This window comes from Vespa crabro, chromosome 2, assembly GCF_910589235.1.
Source record: "Vespa crabro chromosome 2, iyVesCrab1.2, whole genome shotgun sequence".
Classification (NCBI taxonomy): domain Eukaryota; kingdom Metazoa; phylum Arthropoda; class Insecta; order Hymenoptera; family Vespidae; genus Vespa; species Vespa crabro.
Genome location: NC_060956.1, coordinates 7914398 through 7940498, shown reverse-complemented (window position 1 = coordinate 7940498; position 26101 = coordinate 7914398). Strand labels below are relative to the sequence as shown.

Here is a 26101-nt window from a genome sequence, read left to right as displayed (position 1 = left end):
TTACTACTTGCTCCTTTTCCTCCTATTCTATCTTCCTCAGATTCATTAAGAATCCCTCGTAAATTTGTAAAATCTGCTCGAGTGACGTGAAAATTTTAGGTAAACAACTCGATAACAACAAATTGATTACTTACTTTTAAGAATGTCGATTGGATATTCTTTGAAAGTAATGCCATAAAAAATATGCACTAATAAAAGTAAACCTACACAGGCGTAATTACAAGAAACAAGAGATTTTTTTCGAATCGCTATCACTACTTGACAATTTCGTAACGAACTTGTCTTTCTATCAACCTATCCCACAACTAGCAATGGGACCAGTCTGGAAATGTGTTCATAATCCGGCACGCGGAAGTCAAAGTCTTTAAAGGTGACAGAACAAGAGCTTCCCTCTACCGAGGGCTAAACACTTCATGCATTTGAGAAGAGAAGAATATGTGCATACTTTGTGTGTCCTCACATCTATGTGCGTGCATACGTTAGAGAGAAAAAAAAAGAGAGAGAGTGAGAGAGAGAGAGAGAGAGAGAGAGAGAGAGAGAGAGAGAGTAAGGAAGCAGAAATAGAAACAGCAGCACCCGCTAATTGTCATAATTAACCGTGGAAGAGTTCCCAGGTTCAGGCGCTTGGGAGAAATATCGGTGGTTGATCTCTTTGGTTAGTCATAGCAGCCTCACGGAACTTTATCCGTTTACTCTTCATAATTTGCATAACTTCATTTAACCGCCTCCACAACTCCGCCTCCGCATTGATCTCGTGATCTCTGACCCTGTTACATCCTGGCATAATCTGAAACTCGCGCTAACTTCGGCTCGACCTTTCTCAGCTTGCATTTCAACTCGATTCACCTCGTCTTGTTCAGATTCATCGGACGATCAGATACAAGTAGTAGCCCATTTTATAATACTCGACAATAACGAGATCACGATACTCCTACAATTTCTCCACCGTACAGACGCTTCTTGATTTTATGATAACAATCCTGTGGAATGTTTATTATTTCATTTTTCAATATTTTCATTTAGATTGGCATCTAAAATAACGGAATAGGAAATAGAAATAGAAAAATATAAAGTTAACTAATTTAAAAATGTAGTAATGCAATTCAAATCATTATCTAAATTAAAATTAAAAGAGAAAATATTAATAAAGTAGGATCAAATAAAAGTTACGTGATACATGAAATACGAATTTAAAATGCAGACTAAGATATAATTGAAAGAAAACAAACAAAAAGAGACAAAGAGAGAAAAAGAGAGAGAGAGAGAGAGAGAGAGAGAGAGGAAGAGAGAGTGAGTGAAAGAAAAGAAAAGAAAAAACAAAGCACGTTTCAAGGGTCGCATCGAAAGTGTCAGCGACGCACTTGGAAGAAGTATCCTTTGTTATCCCTAGAAAGATGAAGCACTCGAGATCTCCCCGCACGGAGTGCTGTCAATTATCGAGTTTTAGTCGTCGAAACGCACATAGCCCGCACGAGAGGAGAAGATGAAGCAGCGAGTAGCAGAGCACTGCTATTGGAGTCACCTGTTACGAAAGACGAACAGGCCCGTTATTCTTTCTCGACAACGCTCGGAAACCTCTTCGAAGTCGCATCTTGTCGGAAATAACCGTTTTCTATTGCGTCACGATGCCACTAGAGATCCCTTTCGGGATTCCATCTCGAGCTCTGACATACGGACTCTCTTCAACGACCATCAATCGTTTCTCCAACGTTTAGGATACTCCTTCCGACGATTCTTATACGATTAAAAAAAAACGGGGAAAGAAAGAGAAAGAAAGAGAAAGAAACAAAAAGTTCCTCACGATTGCTATAGGTAATCGGAAATTTTCTGGCTATAGTATACCTCTTAATAACTGTACGATCTTACCGATAAAACGGATCTAAAAGGAGTTGCATATGATCTCCGTATATGCGATACATCGGACGTTAATTACTCTCAAACGTGTCTCTTCAATTTGCATATATAAAATAATTTATAGTACATAATTTGTTCCATCTTTCTATATATGTACTAAATTTGATTACCCTGATTACTCTGATATATTTATACGAGATATGATATAATTATGTATAATCGATGAAATGTCTAGCGTATTCAACAGTTATATTCATTAATCCATTTCATATCTTATTATTAGAATCAATCTCGAATGATTTTCGCTATTTTAAGCTTTCTAAGTACATATATTGAATTTCGTGTTTTATCCGCAATATCGTGACAAAACTGCCCTCACGGTCTTCTTTAACCGAAAGATGCGACGTCAAGTCTCTTAAGTTCCCAGGTGAAGGGTAATCATATTCCGCATTCCACGATAATGGCGAACGAATGCAGCCTCCGGGCTCTAACGGAATATACTTGAGAGCAGGCAGCAGCCTGGTTCTGTCGAAGCCGTGGGTGCTCCATAGACAACTCGTCTTTTAGCATCGGCCTTTCGGAAAGAAATTTTTATGTCACTGTAATTATCACTGTGCCAGCTGTCACGGAGGAAGGAAAGGAAGAGAAACAAAATTATTGTCTTTAACCTTTGAACCAGGCACGTACCAGCTGTTATCGATTGACAAATTATCGGTACGATGATAGTGAAAAGAGAGAGAAAGAAAGAAAATAGTAGACATCTAACGGTTTCGATCAGTATGGTGAACATTGCTCGTCCGACAGAAACAGACATGTATTCATCGAATGAACCTAGTAAAAGCTTACAGAATATAGAAAGATAAAGTCTATTATTCTCTAGATAGCAAAGAGAAAAGAATTACCTTTCTGCCTTGTAAAGCAATTCTGTGCTCCCAGCTCTTATACGGACACGGTGGCTTGCGTATCGAGAGCGCAAGTGAAATTAGTCTTGGTTCAGCGATTACAGACTACGACCTGGTCCTGCGAGCAAGATCGAAAGTAATGCAACGAATCAGAATGAATCGAAAAAGAACAAGAAGAAAGAAGAGAAAGAGAGGAAAAAAATAGAGTGTGGGCGCGACATATAGTCGCATCTATTCCATTCATGCGATTCTCCTGCGTTTTTTCTTGATTACCATTGATACGACAATACGTGTAGCATGCTACGAAAATGATCTGCCGCATTTTACAGATTCGAGAAACGACGAATCCTGTTTGACTTCTCGTATAATCTCTATATCTCTCTCATTTTTTTTTCTTCTTCTCATTTCCGTTAAACAATGTCGTACGCATGTTCTTAGATATAAGAAATCTTAAGAGTTAATAGATTATCTAAGAAAAGCGAGAAATATTGTTTTCGATACATTGATTAATCATTACATTGATAATGCAATAATCAAAAATTATAAACATTTTAAAGATTGAAAAAATAAAATAAAAAATTTATTTATCGTAAATTAAAATTCTTGAAATTCTTGCTCTTAATTTTTCAACAAGATTATATATGTACAATATACGATATGATATGAAATGACTAAAATTATACGTAAGAATCATATCAAAGAAGAATATTAATAAAAGTTAATCCATCATCAATACTAGTTAAGAAACTAAAAAAAAACTAAACGTGATCCTTTCTTGGATTGTTCGAATACGAAGTAATCGTGCGAACGCGCATCCTCAATGTGTGCTGAAGTACCCATTCACCGAATTCCGCTGTTCAATGGGCTCTACAGTGAATACGCAATGACATAAGGCCGCGATTAGCTTTCAGCACGGTCTACGGAATTTATCACACAGAGCTGTTTGAGTTGTATAAAAAAAACGGTAAGGCGCGCGCGTTATAAGAAACGCAACGATTTAGAATTATCTGAAAGAATAATTTTTATTATGTTAATATACTTGTGCATATTTATCAGTTTTTGGAGAAAAAATAAAAGATAAACGTAATTTTATTGCGGCACGCGAGTAAGAAAAGCGTCAATATGGCATCGTTAACGAGCTTGCACAAGTACATAGAAATCATTTAGAATACTTAGACGTCCTGTGTCGCGTTTTCTTATGTTACAATGAAGTGTCGGCTGAGAAAAAGGAAGAAGTTACAAACTGAGAAAAGAAATCGTTGCACAGACGAGTAACAACCCACGCTTTTTTATCTCGGTATTACTTTGTATTAAGTACGTTGTCGTGGTTGGAACGCGTCGAATTCGTTCGAAAAGTTCCCTCGCCATTTCTTACTAACCGTTCTCTTCTTCATGATTATCGTCGTCTAATCGTTCAGTGAACTCAAACGATTTTACAATGATTCAGCGTCCTTATGTACGTATCTACGTATTAGTGCAAGAATTTCGTTGTTTTTCTTCTACTTCGAAGAACTTCGATCGTAAACATAAAAATTCTAGCACTACCATTGAAATACATTCATTTTTGTCGGATACCTACACCAATACGAAAGAAGTATTTTAAAACGGTCAAAAGCGTACACATAGAGAAGCAGTTATTCCCACGCAGTTACACCTCCTGAAATCACAGTAGTCGAGTAGCACGCACGAACATATCTACACGAACGAATGCAAACGCATTTAATTGCATCGCATCGTTTATGGACGCTTTAAACGTCGACAGCACTCGTTACGGATTTTCACACCTTCGTCGACACGCGTACTACGTACCTTGAAGCATTTCCAAGATTCATTCGCATACAACTCATAGCTCGCTCGCGAGAACTACTCAGTCAAAGTGCGAAAGTATGCGATTGGCTCGCTCCCAAGCGTCTACTATTGCACGTTCAGCTGTCAAAGAAGACCAGCTTGACAGTTCCAGTAGAACGAAACGTGACTGAACGAGTCTCTTATCCGTCTTACAAATGAATATTTCCGAGATTGCTTTATTACTATTAAAACGTCCGAAATTGATTGTCTTTTATAGACTTTTGTAGAACTTCTTTTATAGAGAACTTTTATAGAACTACTTAAGCTTCGATGAATGCCGGCTAAAACTTGATAGTTTTAACAAATGTACAAGTTTCGTGTGATCACTCTAACTTCTAAATGTTCTACATTTTATCTACTTTTTTAATCATCGCAGTCTTCTTCCGAATTCTACAAAATTACATATACTTTTTCATCGAACTTACAACGCGACTAAAGCAAATTTATTTTTTTATTTGGATAACACACAAAATCTAATGAACGTTTTTCCTCGTTTGTTACAGAGGACGGAAGATAAGTGTCGACATGCCGGCGTTGAGCACCAGCTCCTATAAACCTGGAATAATTCTTTGCTTGGTGATCTTCTTGGTCCCACAATCCACGCATTCTGGTAAGTTTTCGTTTTAGAAAAAGAAATCGATCTCATTTAATAAGTAAAAATAGCTCCTCTTTCAATCATTCTCTGCTTGTCTCTATCAATTACTTTCTCTTAAATTTTCTCTCTCTCTCTCTCTCTCTCTCTCTCTCTCTCTCTCTCTCTCTCTCTCTCTATCAATTACTTTCTCTTAAATTTTCTCTTTCTCTCTCTCTTTCTCTCTCTCTCTCTCTCTCTCTCTCTCTTTCAGTTTATCACCGTTTACTTCGGCATTTCTTAATCGAAACAAGAGAGCAGTAAATTTTCTCTTTCCCCTTGAGATTCAAGTAATTTTTACGATTATAGACTTATATAAAAATCGCATGAAACGTGGAAACTTTTCCAATGTCTAAATGAACATCAATTAATACAAGCAATTTCTACACGTTTGGCACGAGTCAACGTTGGTGTACGCATTCATGCATGCGCAGATACGTATACACGCGCGCAGCTTATACAAGGCCAAGATCCGAAGCTAACAGGCCGTCGAACCTCTCAGCGCTCGCTTCTCTTCGACCATAGACAGCTTACCTCATAGCGCTCACCTCTGACTTTGACCAAGTCGCTGGTCAAGATGCTTTCTCATATACCCAACGAACTATCTAATGGTTCTCAGTTCTTCTCCAAGATATGATTACTCTCTTTATCATAGTTGAATTTCTATGAATTTCTTCTTCCATTTACTTCGCTTGGCGACTCGAACGTTTATCGATCTATCAACATGCCTGAACAATAATGATTTTCTCTTGAGATATCCAATATCGAAACTTGTACCTTTTCACGAACACTTAAAGCTTAAATTAGAAACACTTCTCTACATTATCGTGAAAAGAGCAAAAAAAGAGTTTGCTATCCTATTTCGTAATCGTTCTAGGAAGAACACAGAATTATACGAAGGAAGAGAACACTGTGACTTGCAAAAACATTGAATCGACAATGAGTACTGATCGAGAATGCGTTGTTCTTGCTTCTCGCTTCTCCTCTTCAATCGGCTGTGCAAAGATGAAGAAACGAGTAAACGAAAGGAAGTGAGAAGAGATATTTACAGCGAAACCGATTCTTTTTATCTTTCAAAGTGAGATTACTAGGTGATCTTGTCTGTTGGCTATCCGTCGCGCTTTCTGCTTGAATACGCATCGAAACTTCTCTCCTATGTACCTACTTACCTATCTATGATTTACGTTGGTACGCATAAGTTGGATTTTCTCGAGCGAAACGAAACGAAAAATGCTCGCACAATCCCTGACTCCACGTGATAAGAAAGAAAAATCTATTTAGGAATATTCTCGCGACAGAGGCTTCGTGTCCGAAGATAATAAAAAAAAAAAAAGACAAATAGGAAGATATACAGTAGACAGCTATATAGCGGTTTCTACACTCGCGTCTGCATCCGTGCGATGCAACGAGAATTCTGGTTAAACCTGTAGCCTTCGAAGAGCCGCCTTTCAAGCCTCTGGTGGAAATGTCACTGACCGCGCGTACCTCACCACGTTGCCCACATACAGTCCATGTCCCGACGCACCTGATGCTCGAGCTATCCCATATATTTATGTATCCCATATTCCAATGGAGCTGGAGCTTGTCATTATCAAAACATATATGTTAAAGTCCGAGATCTTGCTCGACTCCAATGTCATTTCGATCCTTGAATTACATAATATTTTAAGAAAAATAATAAACTTGGTTTTGTTAAAAGATAACGTAACAATATCGTAAGTATCTCTAAAATACATATCTATTATATACATATATATATATATATATATATATATATATATATATAACTTGCAAATACGAACTTTAGAATTAATTATTATAAAAGAAGATCGTAAAAAAAAAAAGAAATTACTTACACAAAAATGATCTTTATCATTATTATTTCGTCATGTTTTTTAATTTTAAAAGGATCAAAATAAAATATATACAAATTTAGAATAAAATTATTACATCGGTCTCATTACTTTTTGAGTAATATTTAATAAATATAGAGGAAACTTCCTCTAGTGGATCATAAGAATTTTCGAAAAAGCAAGAAAGCATAGAAAGGACCTATTGTAAGTCGATTCTAAAGCAAGTTCCTTCGTTTTCTATGTATTCATCTTCTCCTATTCTTTTCTCCTGTCCTTTTCGCTATTTATCATACTAAGATGGTGAGGTCAGCCGCGGTCATCCAACGAAACAAAGTATAATAAAACACGTGGATACAACATCAGCGTAATGCTGATTAAATAATCGTATCAATAGTGTTATCAAAAAATAATTCAAGCAGGATTTCATCGAAACGCGCTCTGTTCTTTTAGTCGATTTAACTGCAAATATAAGCGTATGAACTTGACCGAAGATATTGAATAAAGCCACATTCTTACGATATAGATATATTACGTGCTTTCCATCGCAGAGAATATAAATATATTTACATACTATTAGCAATATTCCGTTTTCATTTATAAAATAAAAAATGCCAATGAACTCGATCCGTTAGTCTCGCTAAGGTAATCTATGATTATTCTGAGTCGGAAACAATTTAGTATTATACTCAGAACCGGTTAATCGACCTTACTTGATTGTATATTTTCGATATAAACTAGTATTTCTCTGAGAATAATCAAAGATAATCTTTTAAATTTGGTTAATCATATGTCGATCGATTCATTATTAACATAAAATATTGATCTTCTATCTTTTCTCCTCGATCTGAAGTATACTGAGAGAAACCGCAACCTTGAAAACGATGTTGAGTGCAGAATTTCGTATACACGATACGCCAAGAATTACAGCCAGGTGTTTATCCAAGCGTGTGTGGTTGATGGTAATGAACCTTCGCGAGGCAAGGCCGCCGAGAATGATTTCATAATGCGCGCAATGAGTTCCTTCGTCTCTCTCCCTCTTTCTTTCTCTTTTTCTTTCTCTCTTTCTTTCAATCCGTATCTTGTACCCACACTCGTAATATATAATAACAGTATTGTGCACCCGTACGTGTCTTTCAACGTAAAAGGGAGAGAGATAAAGTCAAAAAGAGAGAAAAAGAAAGAAGTGAGATACGCAAGATGTGCGACAAGGATAAATAATAACGGAAATGGAGAAGGAAAGAATTTGAAGAATTGGAGAGGGAAAGAAAACGTGGCGATACATTAACTTACATAATATCTTCTTGCAATACCCCGTAATGTATAGAATCTTCCGTACTCGATTAGCATCGAAGTAAGTAAGCAGAGAGCCCATTAATCACCCGTGAAATTTCCTTTTCATGATGAAAATTTGTTATCCTCTTAAATACTACCTCGTAAATCTTTTCGATTCGCTTTATTAAAGTTAAAATTGGCGATCTTATTCAGATCTCGTAGAATCAAGTTTCGACGTTAAACAAACCGTTATATAATCCGTTTGGATTATACATTAATATTATATTATATATAATTTATATATTAATACCTGATAAACGACTTTTTATCGAACATGTTTCTGAAAAGAAACGGGATCAGTTTTTTCCGTCATTTTTATTGCAAATAATCATACTCTCTCCTTTCGCTCTATTAATTCGATAAATAAAAAATTTAGCTAAGTACCTCGTTGATATTCTTCGAAAACATTAACGTCAAAACTACAATTTTTCGCGTCTTCTCCATAACGAAGATGCTCATAAGATAATACAGCCTCACTTTTGTATTTATATTTGCTACTTAAATCTCATTCAAAATTATTCGACTTTTTATCGTCCATCATAGTCCACAATTTATTGGAAAGAAAAAAGAGAAAGAGAAAGAGAGAGAGAGAAAATGAAAATTTATTACCATACAAAATATACGAGGAATGTATAATAATAAGAGTTCAATGGATTTATGAGGTAACTTGTGACGCATCATTTTTCGCGCAAAAAGATCGCTAATTTACATTTATAAGTTGGATGCTTTTTTCATGCGACAACGGAACTCAAGGAATATGATACTCGGTCATATCAAACTTAAATGCTACGCGATGTTTTATCGGCTCGGACGATGCTTATTCGTATAATAGTAATTTAGGTGAAGCAACATACAAGTAAGTAGATACATATATACAACATACGAGGAACTCATACGTGCCGGGGCCCGTACGTCTGTCGCGTATGCGTGGAGGCACGCGGAGGCACTTCGTGGGACTCGCAATAGGGGCCCCATTCACAGACCCGCTAGTGATTCTCAGTACAATTCAATTCGCTGGAAACTGCCAGCTTTGAATTCCGCAACGAGCAAAACGGCGATCAAAATGGAATGTTAATTTTAATATTCCCAAGTCGTGATATTTTCTGAAATTTATTTTGAGCAAAATTTTCCATCTTTCTCTATGAAAATCTATTTGATTATCTTTACGTACGTTAAAAATCCCACGTTAAGACAATACCTGTCAATTAAAAATCAGAGACTTAATAAATAAACTACAGAAGAGTCAAAATGTTTCAATCAGAAATAGCTTAAAACTGTTTTCACATTCCTTTACCAGGAACGTATTGTTCAATGAAAGAGCGATACAAGAGATACTAATCCTTCGACTCGCGGTGCACGTAGCCTCCGCAGAAACGCTTCATGCATTTCAAAAGAGTAACGTCTACTTTTTTAGAATGAAAAATATCTGTGACATCGTGTAAAAAAGTCATTTTCCTTCAATTTCGAAACAATGTTTTGACAAATGTACCTCATACAAAAATAATGATATTACGCCTATGTCGTCGATCGTAGAATTTATTATTAAAAATGAAGATAGACTTTTTGCCTTAGGTAGGAGCTTCGATAGGAGAATTAATTTCACGAGTATCGTAAACTAAAAAAATGGTGGGTCCATAGATAGGTAATTACTCTTATAAGAATCAGAAGACTAGCTCGCCAATTGACGTTAAGGAGGGTGCTTTGTCGTGTTCCAGGGACAATCGAAGACGAGTTCCGCTCGCGGAACTTTAATACCAAGAAAATTATAAAAGCGACGCGCGAGGAAAAAAGTACAGAACGTAGGTAGAGAGTACGAAAAGGATAAAAGGATAAAGAGGAAGGAGAAGAAAGAGAATTTTGTATTCCGCGTACACTCGGCATACAATTCGTACGACCAGGGCGAGGGTGTTAACGAGAATTCGCCCACGTACGCTCGCGCCATATGACGCTTTGACTCACTCCGTTGTTAAAGCCTTGTTCACCCTCCAGACAAACGCCTCCCGCCGCCTGGTAATTATTATGATAAACTGCGAGCACCGAAGCTGCATTCGTCTCCCTATAGGATTCGAAAGAACGACTGAAACGACGACACGAAAACTCGAGTTTCCGAAATAATTTATTCCTCACTTTAATCACATTATTTTCAATGAAAATCTCTCCACTCGGAAGCGAATAAGATCTCGATTTACACCTTAATCCCCGCTTATCTAGTTAGATGATATCGTTCCGAGAAAACGATTAAGCCAATTTTTACGTTGATAATGCGATACATTTCATGCTTTAATATAAAGCAATCTATACACAAATTTTCTTCGAATCTATCAAGATATTAATCTTTACTTTATACTATTCGCACAATCAAGTATCTTCGGTACAAACCGAGGTAACAATGTTAATAAAATCGAATATGTACGTACATGATAGTGACAATAACATCCACATTGTTTTTGTTACAGCTCCAGTATACGACCAAGATACCACACAAGTCGCAGAGTACGATGGAGGTACGTAGATACACACATTCGCTTGACTTTTATTCTTTCTAATCACCCAACGCGCACTAAGTCGTAAACACGGGCGTATTAATTGTAGCGCACCGTGCATATCGGCCACACACACCGATTCGTTCGATAATTCTGATCAAGTCGAGTAGGTTCTTAGGTCGATGCTCGCTCGAAAGAATAACAACAACGTTCGATGCGACTCGTGAGCCTAACAATTCAAATGCTAATCAACGCTTACCTATTGTTTTCTCAGAAAGTTTGATAGCGCATAGTCGAGGTACGATAACTGTAAGGGTCAATGAAATTCGCAGGTGCAACAGGCTGTTACTACAACTTTCAACATTACCAGGAAAGTGACAGAATTATAACGAACGAGCCATGTCTGAACTGTACGTGTCATAATCGAATGTTGATGTGCTACTTGAGAGTTTGTCCTTTCTCGAAGGCTATTGGACAAGACTGTACGGTCGAGAAAAGACCCGATCAATGTTGTCCCGTGATCACTTGTCCGGAAGTACCAGTTCAATTGCTTACATCTACTACCAATGCTCCAGCAACATCTGACTCGACGGAAATTGGCTTCCGTGATAATTATGGATGTAAAATAGATGATCGGTTTTATCCCGACGGTGCCCAATTACCACTCGATCCTCAGAATCCTTGCGAGCTTTGCTACTGTATCAAGAATAGAACCACTTGCGTGATACAGGAGTGCACGCTACGTGTGGCAGGATGCAAACCTGCCTACCAACCGGGTGTATGTTGTCCGGTCAAGTACAACTGTGGTAAGTTTCATTTGCATATCGTACGTTCATGTGAGTAGTCTTCCTTGTATTGCTTCTATTGACTTTCGTTATTTGTAAACACATGTTCTACCTAACGTGACATTTTAGACAAGCATGATATACAAGCCAGTGCCCGTGTCAGTCGTTTGTACGTCATTTTGTTTATATACCTTCTCTTTATGCGTTTCTATCTAGGATAAATGTTATCGAAATAATTTGGTCATATATAAAAAACATCTATTAACCGTCCGACGAATATAATTTATATCTGTTTAATCTCGAGTTAATTTTCCATTTCTATAACAAAAATATAGACAATAATTTAACGCTATTAACATTAACAGAATATGACGAAGAACTTGAAACTACGGTTGGACCTATATCTGGCCTCATCATGACCACTACGATTGCTCCCGGTGCAACGCCACAATGTTATTATGAAGGTAAATTTTACGAGGACGGTGAATTGATTTATTCAACACAACCTTGCCAACACTGCTACTGCTTCCGTGGCGATATCGCTTGCGCCGTTCAAGACTGTGGTACACCTATGAAGACGCATGGAGAAAACTGCACTGCTCTACCACCGCCTGAAGGAGAATGTTGTCCGACCACGTATCACTGCGGTAACAACAATATTTATTATATCAAACACATTTACGAATGACTTCAAAAAAATCTGATATAAATAGCAATATTAATAATACGATATGATTGTATTAATACAATGCCATTTTATCTATCAATTTTTTTACAGAGGACAATGGTCATAGTGAAAGTATAACTATACCAGAAGGAATAGAGCAAACCTCTGAAATTAATCAAGTACAACCAATAGTAACCATTCCGGAAAAAGTTGAAGGACCAGAAGAACAAGAATTTGAGATTACAAGCGAAGCATTCCCTGGTGCTGACAACGCGATTCCGCACGACCACAAAATTAAAGCAGAACAAACTGAAGAATCTATTAAAGCTGTGGAATCTACTGAAAAGTCTGCAGAGACAACAGAAGAAAAAGAGGTAACTGAATCTGAAACAATGTATGGTTCAGGAGAAGTAAATCTTCCCGAAGAACACGATATAGAACTGACTCCTGTAAATATACCTAATACGGAAATTAAGCCAACTGAGGAAACTCAAACGATCCAAAATACAGAAGTCCCTATCTTGATAAAGGAAACTGAGAAACCTATTTCAATCGAGCAAACTGAGACACCCGTTCCAACAGAAAAGATAACACCTATCTATACGGAAAAATCAGAAATACCTCTCGTTGCAGAAAATACCGAAGAGCCTATTACCATAAAAGAAACTAAAACACATGTTTCTGAAGAAGAAACTGAAATCCCAATCACACTAGAAAAATCTGAAGATTCGTCCACTAAACCATCCGAAGGTGTACAAGAAGCAAATGAAATTTCGATAACCGAGAATGTCCCAACAGTTTCTTCGTCTTTAGAAGGACTAGAAACTGAAACAGAAACTGCAAAAAAAGATCAAAAAATTGAACAGCCCGAAAGTACCGAAGAAAATATCACTTTAGAAGAACATCAAACACAAGCAATAACAATTGAAGGTGCAATGAAAACAGAAGAATTAACTGAACCTTTGATTAGAGAACAAGATCATACTGAGAGTACATATGAATTAGTACCATCGGAAGAAACAACAAATCCCCAGGAACCAGGTGAAGAATCTGGAAAGTCAACTGAAGTAATAGTATCTACTGAAGGAGTATCAGAAAAAACTACAGAAACAATTAGTCAATATGAAAATACAACAAAATTATTTGAAAACGAAGAACAATCAAGTCTTGAAACAAAAGAAAGTGAGATTCCGCAGGAAATCACAGAAAAAGCTACTACGTTAAACCCAGAAAAATCTCCAATAGCAGAAATAACCGAGTCCGAAAAACCTGTTGAGATTAGTGAATCGGGAAAAGTTGAGCCCATCGAAATTACTACCAGTTTACTAGGAGTTCAAGAAACTGAACAACAATATCCACCTGCAGAGCAGAAACCTAAAAGTCCAGAGCCTGAATTAGAGTTAAAAGAAAAGCTCCCACCTCTTGCTCCTAAAAGAGATGACTTTGGCTCGCCTGAAGTAGATATTAATCAACACCCATTCGTCAAAGAACCGCATGAAACAGAAGTAGACGAACAAATTTTTGAAAATATACCAGGATACAAAACAGAAGATAAAGAATCAATTCCGGAAATACATATAATCGAAAGTAATGTTGATATTAAAAAACCAGAAATGCACGCTCCTGAAAGTCTTGTAACTGAAACTCCAGAGAAAGCTCTTACGTCTGAGACAGCTTCTAGTACAATTACTAAACATGAAGAAAATGAAATAGAAACTGAAACAAAAGTGGAGAAACCTATTGAAGAAACGATACCAGATCAAAAAGAAACATCTACTACCGAAATTACTCCTACTGCTTTGGACACAAAAGCTAGTCATACTCCTGAATTTCACGTTTCTACAGAAGCACAAACTGTACAAGAAGAACTTGAACATACTGAAAAATCACTTATACCTGAAGATTATGTCACAGGAACAATAGGTCCTGAAATTCATTTGACAGAAAAAATAACTACTGTTGAAGAATTACCAACAAAAGGTCTTACTTTAGGAGAATTTGGAGAAACTTCGTCGGAAGAAGTGAGTTCTGAAACGTCTAATGGCAATGAAGAAATAATGCCAGGAAAAGAACAATTTAACGAGAAAGAAGGTGAAACCGAAGAGAAATTACAAAAACCATCTTCTGAAGAAATCTCGACTGAAAGTTCTATTTCTGAACAAGAATCAACAAGTATACCTACCAGTGAAAAATCAGTTGAAGAAGGTGTAGATACAATTAGTGAAACTTCACCTACTGAAAAACAACCAGAAATTCCACAATCCGAGATACAACCAACAGAAACTAGTACAGAAGAAGAAGAAGAAGTTACTATTAAAGAAACTGAACAGAAAGAATCTATGGAAACACCAAAAGTAAGTCCACCAAGTGAAACTGAACAGAAAGAATTTATGGAAACGTCAGAAGTTAGTAAACCAAGCGTAACGCATACTGTAAACGAAGTTGATGTATCAGAAACAAAAGCTCCAGAAGAACTAGAGATCGTGAAAGTAACTGAATCAACAGCTGTAAGTGAAGAAGCAACTATTGTTTCAGAAATTGTGAGTGAGGAAAGTACAACAAAACAAACGGAAGAAATCTCGACGAAAGAACATATTCTTGAAACATCTGAAATTACCGAAAATATCATTTCGGAGGAAGTGTCAGAGCAATCGGTTATTCCAAACAATAAATCAACAGAAAGCATTGAAATAGCGGAAGCATATACATCGGTACCTTCTGTAATCGAAGAAGAGCCTGTCGTAGAAGAAAAATCAACAGAAACGCCCTCATTAATAGAAAAAGAGCATACACCAACACTAATTTCTAAAGAAAAATCGATTGAAGAATCTGAAGAAGAGAAGAAATCTGAAATTATACCCACAAAAGAAGAACTTACAGAAAAAACACCAACAACCGAAACACAAACGACCGAGAAGTTTACTGTTAAAGAAGAATTGGAGGAAGAAAAAGAGACTGAATCTTCTATTACTGGCAAATATACAACAGAAACTTCAACTATAGAAGTTAAAGGTACAGAGCAGTCTACCGAAAAGATAAGCGAAGATGAAGAACAGAAAATTCAGAAACCATCCTTTGAAGAAGAAAAATCTACTGAATCTACTGTCGGAGAAGGAAAAGAACCCATAGACAGTTTAGAAAAAAAGGTGCCAGAAATAATTACTGAAGAAAAAACAACTAAAATTTCTATTCCTGAACAACCCGAAACATCTACTATTATCTCGGAAGGTGAAAACGATGTTTTCGAGGATAATATTAGAGAACAATCTACCGAACAAGCTGCAGTAAGTGAAACATTTTCTGGACAACCTATAGTGAGCGAATCGACTACTGAACTTTTTAACGGAACGATACCTCCTGTAATTGAATCGAAAGTCCCAATAGAACCTCATATTGAAGAAAAAAAGCAACCAGAAACTGAAACTTCAGTGATAAAAGAATCATCTACTGAAACTCCAATACAGCGAGAAGAATCTACCTCCATGGAATCAATCTCTGAAAAACTAATCCCTGAAGAACAAGAAGGAGTTGTAAGTACTACTAAAATAATTGATGAGATCAATGGAAGTACATCGCAACCAGAAGAATCATCTAAAGAATCAACTGAGGCAGCAATTCCTGTTGAATCATCAATGACAACAAAAGAACAAGACATTGAGGAGCACACTGAAGGTGTTTCTGAAGAAAAATCAGACGAAGAGAAGAATCACGAATTAACGAGTTCTGTTGGAATATCGACGGAAGAAACTTCGTCGGAAGTACCAATTATAAAAGAAACGACAGAAATACCCGAGGCGGAAGAAAAACTTCACAAAACAACACTAGAAATTGACGAAGAGAAAACAACCACGAAATCTATCGAGACACACGAGGAACAATCAACTTATAAAGGAGAAATATCGGGAGTAGAACTAACATCTCCATCATTGATAATAACTGGAATACCATCCGAAAGACCGATTGAATACTCAACTGAACAACAGCTTGCAGATATTACAGAAATAGTACCAACAAATGAAATAACTGAATCAGCAGAATCCAAACCTACATCTTCAGATATACCAGGTGAAGGTAATTGTCTTGTTGATGGACAATCTTATAATAATAACTCGGCTATACCTCCAGCGAATCCTTGTCAATTGAGTTGTCAATGCATTAGCAGTATCATTCAATGTGAACTTATGCTTTGTCCACCACCTCCAACTCATTTATCTAATTGTATGCCAGTACATACAAGTGGATCTTCATGTTGCCCAATATACACATGTGACTCCACTCCTACAATTGAATTAGAAGCAGATAATCATATGATTGAACACCACACTCCGAAATATGAAGAAAGTGAAAAGCCAGAACATATAACGTCTATTCCCAAAGTTACAGAAATGCCATCAGCATTTAGCGATCATATAGGTGAAGGAGAAGGTCAAGAGCATGTATCATCTTATCCACACACTTTAGAAACTGTATCAGAACATGGAAGTGAAATAGGAAAAGAAGAAGAAGCAGTAGAAGAACGAATAACCATTAATCCAATAGAATCTGTTAGTGAAGAATCCACAATTACTCAAGAACATAAAAATTTACAAGAAGTTTCATCAAAAGAGACTTTTAGCATACCTTTGAATGAGCAATCTACAGAATCTACATTATCGATTACTACACAAAAGACTGTAGAAATTACCGAACAAGAAAAAGAGATAGTCAAATTTTTACCTTCTACCGAGGAATCAATCGTAGAACAAACTACTGAAAAAGTAACATCAGTTCCTGTAGCTGTAGAAACGGAAACTACTGTTTTAATGGGAGAATCTGAAAAGATACCTGAAGGAGGTACCGAAGAGGGGGTATCAAACGAAGCGACTGAACAAACGATGAGCGAAGCTTCTATATCTACGACAGCAGAAACGATGAGCGAAGCTTCTATATCTACGACAGCAGAAACGATGAGTGAAGCTTCTATATCTACGACAGCAGAAACGATAAGCGAAGCTTCTATATCTACTGTCTCTGAAATATCTAATGAAGTAACAGAAGAACAATCTAAAGAATCTGAAGCATTTGGAGGTATTCAAGAAGTAATTGTATCTACTGAACATGGCATTACTTCTACTGAAGAAGAAATAACACAAAGTGCAGAAACTGAAGGACAAACAAAAATAGAAATAGAAACGACCAAAGAGAAAGAACAGCCTGACAAACTAATTGAAGTAACATCTGAACGGCCAACTGAACATTACACCGAACAAGAGTTTACAGATATTACTAAATTAGTAACAACAAGTGAAGTAAGTTCTCAAGCACCTGAAGAAGCGAAACCTACGCCAGTTGAACACCAGACTGCGGAACCTGAAAGTGAAACTACAAATATAAATGTATCAGAATCTAATACAGAAATTTCTACTAAAATTGACTTACTCATTACAGAGGACCAAACCGATATTTCTAAAGCAACTACTACCATTAAAAGTGAATCTGTATCTAGTTACGAAGAAATAACTACACCTACTATTGAAAGCAATCAATCTACAAAAATTCAAGAGAGTGAAATTTTAGACGAAGAAAAAGACAAAACGATTGAACAAACTACAAAATCTGTTGAAAAGTCTACGGAAATATCGACACAACAACCTACAGATCAAACAGACATTCCTATGGTAACCGAAAAACAATCAGTTGTACACATAGAAGAGACACCGATAACAGTAACATCAAAAGACACAGAAAGCAGCATCTCGACAAAGACAGAATCTACAGAACCTACCGTTATTGTAGAAAATGAAACTCCTTTATCCTCTGTAGAGGAACATACAGAACCAACAATTTCAGTAGAAACTCAAACATCAACGTTAGTTTCAATCGAAGAACATGATGAAAGTGAAGAAATACCCCAAAAATCTGAATCAGCAGAAAAACAGAAAGAAGAGAAACCGGTAGAAGTTACAACAACGGAAAAGGAAATTTCTGAACCTATTGAAGTTGAAGTTACAGAACATAGTATACCTTCGGCAGATTCTACTACACCTACCATAGAAAAGCATGTAACAACGACAATAGAAGAACAGACTATGAAATTTGAGGAAACATCAACTAAGGAACCGATCCAAGAATACACAACTCTATCAATTTCTCCGATATATGAGGAAACAATTGTAACCTCAACACCGTCTAACGAGAAAACTTCTGAAAGTATTCCAATGGAAGAAGAACAAACAAAAGATAAAACTCTTGAAAATATCGAAGGAGAAACAGTAGGTCCAAACGCCATTATAGAAGAACAGACTATTTCATCAAATGTACCAATAATTCATGCTGAAGAGGAGCATCAACCTGAAGAAATTACTCAGAAACCTTTCAAAGAAGAGGCAACAACCTCTACAAGTATTACCGAAATACAACCTACCTTAGCCGTAAACGAAAAAACGCAACAGCATCTAGGTGAAGAAATTTCTTTCAACATTGAAAGTACTTCTACAGAAAAATCGGAATCAGTAGCAGCTGAAGTCACGGAACAGACTACGCAAATTGAAGAACAAAAACCGAAAAAGGAAGAACAAGTAGGTAAAGAACAGCCAATTGAAACTTCAGAAGTTAGTGAAGTGACTGAAACTTTAGTAACTTTCAAAGAAAAGCCAGTTGAATCCTCTATACCAGAAGAAAAACCAACTGAATCTCTAACATTAGAAGAAAAACCAACTGAATCTCCAACATTAGAAGAAAAACCAACTGAATCTCTAACATTAGAAGAAAAACCAACTGAATCTCCAACATTAGAAGAAAAACCAACTGAATCTCCAACATTAGAAGAAAAATCAACTGAATCTCCAACATTAGAAGGAAAACCAACTGAGTCTTCAATATTAGAAGAAAAACCAACTGAATCTCCAACATTAGAAGAAAAACCAACTGAGTCTCCAATATTAGAAGAAAAACCAGTTGAATCTTCTACATTGGAAGAAGAACCAATTGAATCCTCTACACCGGAAGAAAAGCAAAGTGATATTTATATCACCAGTGAATCTTCTGCGGCCAGTGAATCTTCTACGCCAAGTGAATCTTTTACGCCTAGTGAATCTTCTACGTTCAGTGAATCTACTACGTCCAAAGAAAAACTAATCGAATCATCTACATCAGAAGGACAACTGCTTGAATCAACGTCACAAGAAAACCCGATTGAATCATTAACACCAGAAGAAAAACCAATCGAGCCATTAATGCCAGTAGAAGATCACACTGAAACCGAACAGAAAACAGAAACACCAATTAGTAAAGGAGAAACCTTGAAACCGTCTACATATGAAGGTGAAATAGAAAAGACATCGGAACAAGCTCCATTGGAAGAAACGCAAACCACTGTAGAAGAAAGTGTTTCTAAAATACCTGTAATAATTAGTTCTACCGAAACGGTTCAGACAGAGCTCATTGAAGAGCAAAAAGAGGGTGAAACTGAAGAACATTCTGTAACTCCAATCGAAGAAGAAAAATCGGAAACACCAGAAAGTACAGAAAGTATTTTAATAAAGGAACAAGAACCAACAGAAGGAACCACAATAACAGATCATTTAGTATCCGAAGAAAAAGCAACAACAGTTTCAACTATTCGTGAAGAAGAAGTTCAATCTACAGAAGCACCAGCACCTACCAAAGAAGCACCTACCAAAGGTGAAGTAGAATTTCCACTGGCAGAAACAGAAGCATCTAGCGAAATGACAATTAAAGAACAGTCTACAACAGAGCCCATAAGTGAAGAATCAATAACTAAATCAGAAGAAGCAGAAAAGGGCAAGGAAGAAATCACGGAGTCTACTCTTCTAAAAGAAAAACCTGTACCAACGAGTCTTAGTTCGATAACAGAAGAACCTGAAGAGAAAATGACATCAGGACCAATTGTACCAGAAGAACAAGATTTAGAAATTTTGTCAGTAAAACCGGAAAAAGAACAAGAGACAACGGAATCGTCTACCGAAGGATTCATTACGAAGTTACGACCTATACCGACTGAATTATCGATCACTGAAACTTCTGAAAAAATTTCGGGAAGTGATCACGAAGAAGGTCAAGAAGAAGTACAATCACACATTGGCATTACTCAACCTGAATCTTCTTCGCAAATTCCACAGACAGATAAATCCGAAGGCCAATTAACTGTCGGATTAGATGAGGAACACTTACAGCCAGTCAATCATACCATTGAAACTTCTGAGCCGATTTTGGAAGAACATCATGTGACGAGTAGTGTAACACCCCAAACAGGCGTGGAATATCCCGAACAAACAGTATCCGGCGAAGATAATCCTCACTTCCCCATGCATGGTGGTAGTTACCTAAATCCCGACGAAGATTACGACGAAGACGATCAGGCGATTTATGGGCCTGGCACTTGTAGATACGGTGGAAAGGTTTACATGTCCGCCCAACAAATACCAAGAGACGACCCATGTGATTTCTGCTTTTGCTTTAGAAGCGACATTATCTGTCTTCAGCAAAGTTGTCCACCACCGATACCAGGATGCCATGAGGAACCTATTAGCGGTTTCTGTTGTCCTAGATACGAGTGTCCTGTATCGATGGCTACATCTCTTAATATCACCACAACTACGACCACGACTACTACTACGTTACCTCCACACTTTTTAACGCATGCCTATAAAGGTGCTGCAAAACGAAGTGGATGTCAAATTCGAGGCCAAGCATATCATGTAGGCGAAGTTATTACATCCGCGTCTGGTCCATGTCTTCATTGCACGTAAGTATTAAACTGACATTGATAATAAATGTTTTTCTAAAGCATTTCTCGTAACTCCTACTGACTTGTTTCTCATATCTTATTTTTCAGTTGCGGAGGTGACGGCAATATGAAGTGCGATCCACGAGTATGTTCTCCGGAGCCAATGCTGAGGCAAATGATCGCCGCGGCTACAGCCAGAAGAAGGAGATGAGCCGTTCGTAATGGTCCCCTGGATCTATCCCGACGAAGAAGCGAATACGAGGGAGCCATGAAGGAAGTGTTGTATAAAAGTGAATTAAAATTATTCTAAACTACCTAAACGTCGCAGAACACAGACAATAATGTGCTTCGACGTTCACGAACCGAGTGGCCAAAACGTAAACGTTTATATTATAATATTATATTATGTTATATATATATAAAAAAAAACAAAAAAAAAACAAAAAAAAACAAAAAGAGGAATGAAAGAAAGACAAGAGCAGAAGGGAAGTCAAAAGGGACATGTGGAGAATTTTAATTAACGTAATGAGACGCGCGTTTCCAGTGCCAAAACGTGGCGAATGAAGAATAGGAGGAAGTTTTAACGAAATAAGAGAAAAAAAGGAAAAAAGATAAAAGGATAAAAAATTAAGAAACACCACTTTCGTGTTGGTTCCATGCTCATATCTCATTCTACGTCTTATATCATTTCTTACGAAACTATGACTTGCTCAAGGAAAAAAAGAAGGAAAAAAATCGTAAAACGAAAATTATTTAAAAAAAAAAAAAAAGAAAAAAAAACGTTTGAAATTTACGACTGTGCCTTCGTCAGTGTCGTCGAGAGTGGCATTACTTTCGTTTATAACGGCAGCTGCGCAACAGCAACATTAATGAAAATCATCGACATCATTCTCCAAAGAATTCTAACTGCAACAATTAGTGGTAGGATGCTAACGATGAACAAGCTAAAACGAGAAGAAGAAATAGAATATTATGAATTTGGATAAACGAACATTCGTACAGTGACATTTTAACGTTGACTGGAATCGTAGAATGAATATTTTGTTATGCTCTCGATTCGTTTGTAACTAACGAATTCGTTCAAAAACAAAATCGTGATCACTTTTATACACATAATCACACAGGACATAATGTTCCTCGTACGATTCGTCCGCGTAAGATCGAAAAATCGCAAATAAAATGGTGTTTCATTGCGCACGTCGCTTTTGTAATACCATTATAAGAAATTAGAGCATTGGCGATTAAAGAAGGTCCAAACTACTCGCGATTGATAAAAAGATCTTTATCGAGTTTCGGCTGCCGCGTGTCGTGCTTAAATAATCGATCGGTCCACATATATTCACGTATGCGAACGTCTACGGACATTTGAATACGCTCGAAATGGCACTTCCGAAATAGTCACTATATCTTATAAACAAATAAACAAAGTAAGTATTTCTTATTTTGTAACAAAAAAAAAAAAGAAAGTAACGAAGAAAACAAAGACTTGAAAGAACGATGCCATTTTCTTACGTATCCTAGTGTGCGTGCAAGTATGTGCGTGTGTGCGTGGTCAGCCACAACATATATATATATATATATACACACATATACACGTATATTTATATGTGTGTGTATATATATATATATTTAAAAAAAAAGGAAATTGAAAAAATAATGAATGAAAGGTAGACGAAAGGTACGCGCAAACTCAAAGCTTAAATAAACGGCTCGCGCGGAGGACCGATTGAGAATTTGCTTCTCCGGCGAGCTGGCATTCTACATTCATAAGTATATATATATATATATATATATATATATATATATATGCATATATATATATAATAAATACATATATATACATTTATATGATTCTTTATATACACTATACCCCCTTTAATACTTAACGATAACACGATGTTCTACACCTTTGTACGAAATTATAATTAATACTTCTCTATGACGAAATGATCTCCCATTGTTCTCCAGTCTCAAAGTGTCATGTTGAAACGAAGTTCATTTTTTGTTTTCTCCTTAAGATAAGACCACGGTTATCTCATCTTGTCATAATATCATTCCTCTATTCTTCGAGGAAGAATCAAGTCAATTACATATTCTCTTTTGGCCGATAATACGCAATAAATAATCGATGGTATACGAGAACGATAGAATCGTCATGCTTTGAGACTTCGGAACGTTGGTTATCGTTTAATATAATAGAAAAAAAACGCTATATCGTCGCATAAATACTGCGCATATTGTCTGTATTTATACTGATAATTAACCAACGACTATGTGTCGGTGTCCCGTTTTACTGGCATGAAAATAGCTCATAGTACTTGTACTCGTATATCAATTAAGTTCGTCTCTTGAAAAGAAATAATGGAAAAAAAAAACAAAAAAAAAAGAACAAAAAAAAACAAAATAGGAATGGGAAAGCGTCTAACGAAGAACTTTTATGAAAGCTTTTTTATAGATAAACGGGTCTCTCTGTTTAAATCAAACAATGGAACGAACATCGACGGCGTATTCGTAGAGCTTCCATAATAGCTCATACGTGATATAAATGGCCATATTGACTAAAGTCATTATTACAGGACAGGAAAAAGCTATCGATAGACGTTTAAAACGCTTTTATCTTACAAAAAGTTTCTTTTACACGAGACACGCTTACAAAGTAAGGAAAACAATTATAAAACGTACGAGTAGTGACTCCGTAAAGAAAAAGAAAAAAAAAAAGAAAGAAAGAAAGTTGCAACATCATAGCTCTTTGGAGCTATCTAAATCGTTCATTTATCTGTATCTAGTATAATAAAAATGCCCAAACATTTTTCAATAGATATGATTTTATTTTCGATAAACATGACACCAAAATCCATTCTCCATAAACACAATTTCAAATATGAATAAAATATCTTTTATTTTTTAATTTCTATTCTCGATTGTCGAATTAGCTGTTTGCACATTTCAAAAGATTTATTAATCAATTGATATAAATTTGAAATGTACTTTATCTTATTTTAGGACTAGACAATGTATGAGCGATTGCCACGCATATCGAGTAAAAACGATTCAAATATATTGCCACTTCGATTGTAACTTGATATTTGTAAAAGCGAAGTAAATTTTTTCTAAGCCAACTTTCTTAGAGATTAATCTAGCATAGTATTTATCTTGATATTTTTCGCATTAATAGCGATAATATACTGAAAGTATAATGAGTATCGAATATATAATAAGCTAATGATAATAATAATCTACATATAATACTAACGTAAGGCATACGATAACATCATATATTTAGACTTGTATGCATAATTAATTATACAGCTTTGTCGGCTGGTTAAAAAATTTATCGACTCATTATCGTCAAAAATAACATTTTTTCTCCATCGTGACTTAGCCGACCTTAAATACACAATATACACGAGAAAAGAAATAACAAAATATTTCTGTACAAAATGATGACCAATTTTGGTCTGCTTGTATAACGTTAGTTATTATTAAACTTCTTTTTTATTTGCATGCTGTAAAAAGAATGTTTTAACATTACGGAAAAATTTGATATTTTTTCTGTAATGTTCAATGTTAATTGCCGATTTGAACAATATGCTTCATTATACTTTCACGTGAATAAAGTGAATTTAAGCAAACTAAAAATGATTGCTTCAAACAAAGTAAATAAACGCGATGCTCAGTACGCCAGTATACTTGATAGTTTTCTCAAATTTTTCGAGAATTTTTTTATATTCAATTATGTGATCGCTAATGACAATTGTCTCTTCCTTTCCAGTATAATCTGCTATCGTCCTGCTGCGTATCATTATAATATGTATGTGATAAATGAAGAAAACAATCGAACCGTGAATATTTCAAATGTTCCGGACTATACGGATATGTTAGGTTAGTTTTCACAGTACGTGCTAGTGTAAAGTGTCCTTTTATATAAATAAATGATTTTGTATGTCACACATTGTTTTTTTTTTATTTCTCCATTTTCCATATAAATTTACGACAATATTTTTCTTATAAATATTCTTTCAACAAATACGCAGATAAAAGTTACGAAAAATTAAAAATCAATTTTAGAGTGGAAATCATAGTAGAAAGAAATAAGAATCAATAAAAGAAGTATCTAAAATTCTGAAGAGATAAGTAAATAATCATATCAATAAAAATAAATCAGATGTACCATTACAATATTTAATCAGTCTATATCCTATTTTATTGATCATTGATTATTTGTGTTTATTGATTTATTGATGACCTACGCCACATTACTATTAGATGTCGCAACTTCAACAAACTTTTTCGAAATCATTCAATATTAGGCAATGAAAATATATACAAGTTCTGAAACAATTCATGGCGTCTAAGAGATCGACATAAAACTTACAAAATATTATGAAATACTATGAGATACGGAAATAGTCTTATTAATAAACATCAATAACAAAGCAATAATAGCAAAAGATAGATTTCATTACTTATTGTTTCAAATGTGATTTTTTAAGTAATATAAATGGAAAATCTATAATGAAAATCTAAAATCTATGATAACTTCTCTGCCATCATTAATCAACGCGCAAATAATAAAAGTATTATTTTGATTTTTAGTTACTATAATTTGACTAGCTAAAAAATTATCTATAATAATATCAAAATCATTTTAAAAGTATAAAATATATGAAGTATCTATTCGTAAATGACCAAGCAAATATCTTGCAATTGATTAAAGTTACAAAAAAGTTTTCACGGCTCTGAGTTAGCTACAAAGTAAATTTAGCTACAAAATAAAAATTTTTTAAATGGGTGGGTACAATTCTTTTTTTATATTTATATACTAGTACTCATTTTCAATTTAGTAAAAAATTGCTATTACGTATCTTTTACGAAATAATCAGTATCTTATGTATTAAAAAAGTTAGTTTACTATTACAATTTGAAAAACAATCGGCAGATTAATAATATTTTTAATATTTTTAAATCTAATCGATTATGTCAACTAGTATCACTGGCCATTAAGTCTTTAAAATATG

At 35.6% G+C, this 26101-nt stretch overlaps 1 protein-coding gene across 1 annotated transcript in view; it reads left to right on the top strand.

The window, feature by feature from the left end:
- The window catches only part of LOC124422352 (titin-like), a 41962-nt gene extending 16931 nt beyond the window's left edge, over positions 1 to 25031 (top strand). The window contains exons 2-7 of the mRNA XM_046958691.1: positions 5108 to 5214; positions 10877 to 10924; positions 11236 to 11709; positions 12054 to 12335; positions 12467 to 21101; positions 21192 to 25031. Coding sequence (XP_046814647.1) covers positions 5108 to 5214; positions 10877 to 10924; positions 11236 to 11709; positions 12054 to 12335; positions 12467 to 21101; positions 21192 to 21294 — 9649 coding nt within the window. The 3' untranslated portion in view covers positions 21295 to 25031. The remainder of the gene's footprint in view (positions 1 to 5107; positions 5215 to 10876; positions 10925 to 11235; positions 11710 to 12053; positions 12336 to 12466; positions 21102 to 21191) is intronic.
- The last annotated feature ends 1070 nt before the right edge of the window (positions 25032 to 26101 follow it).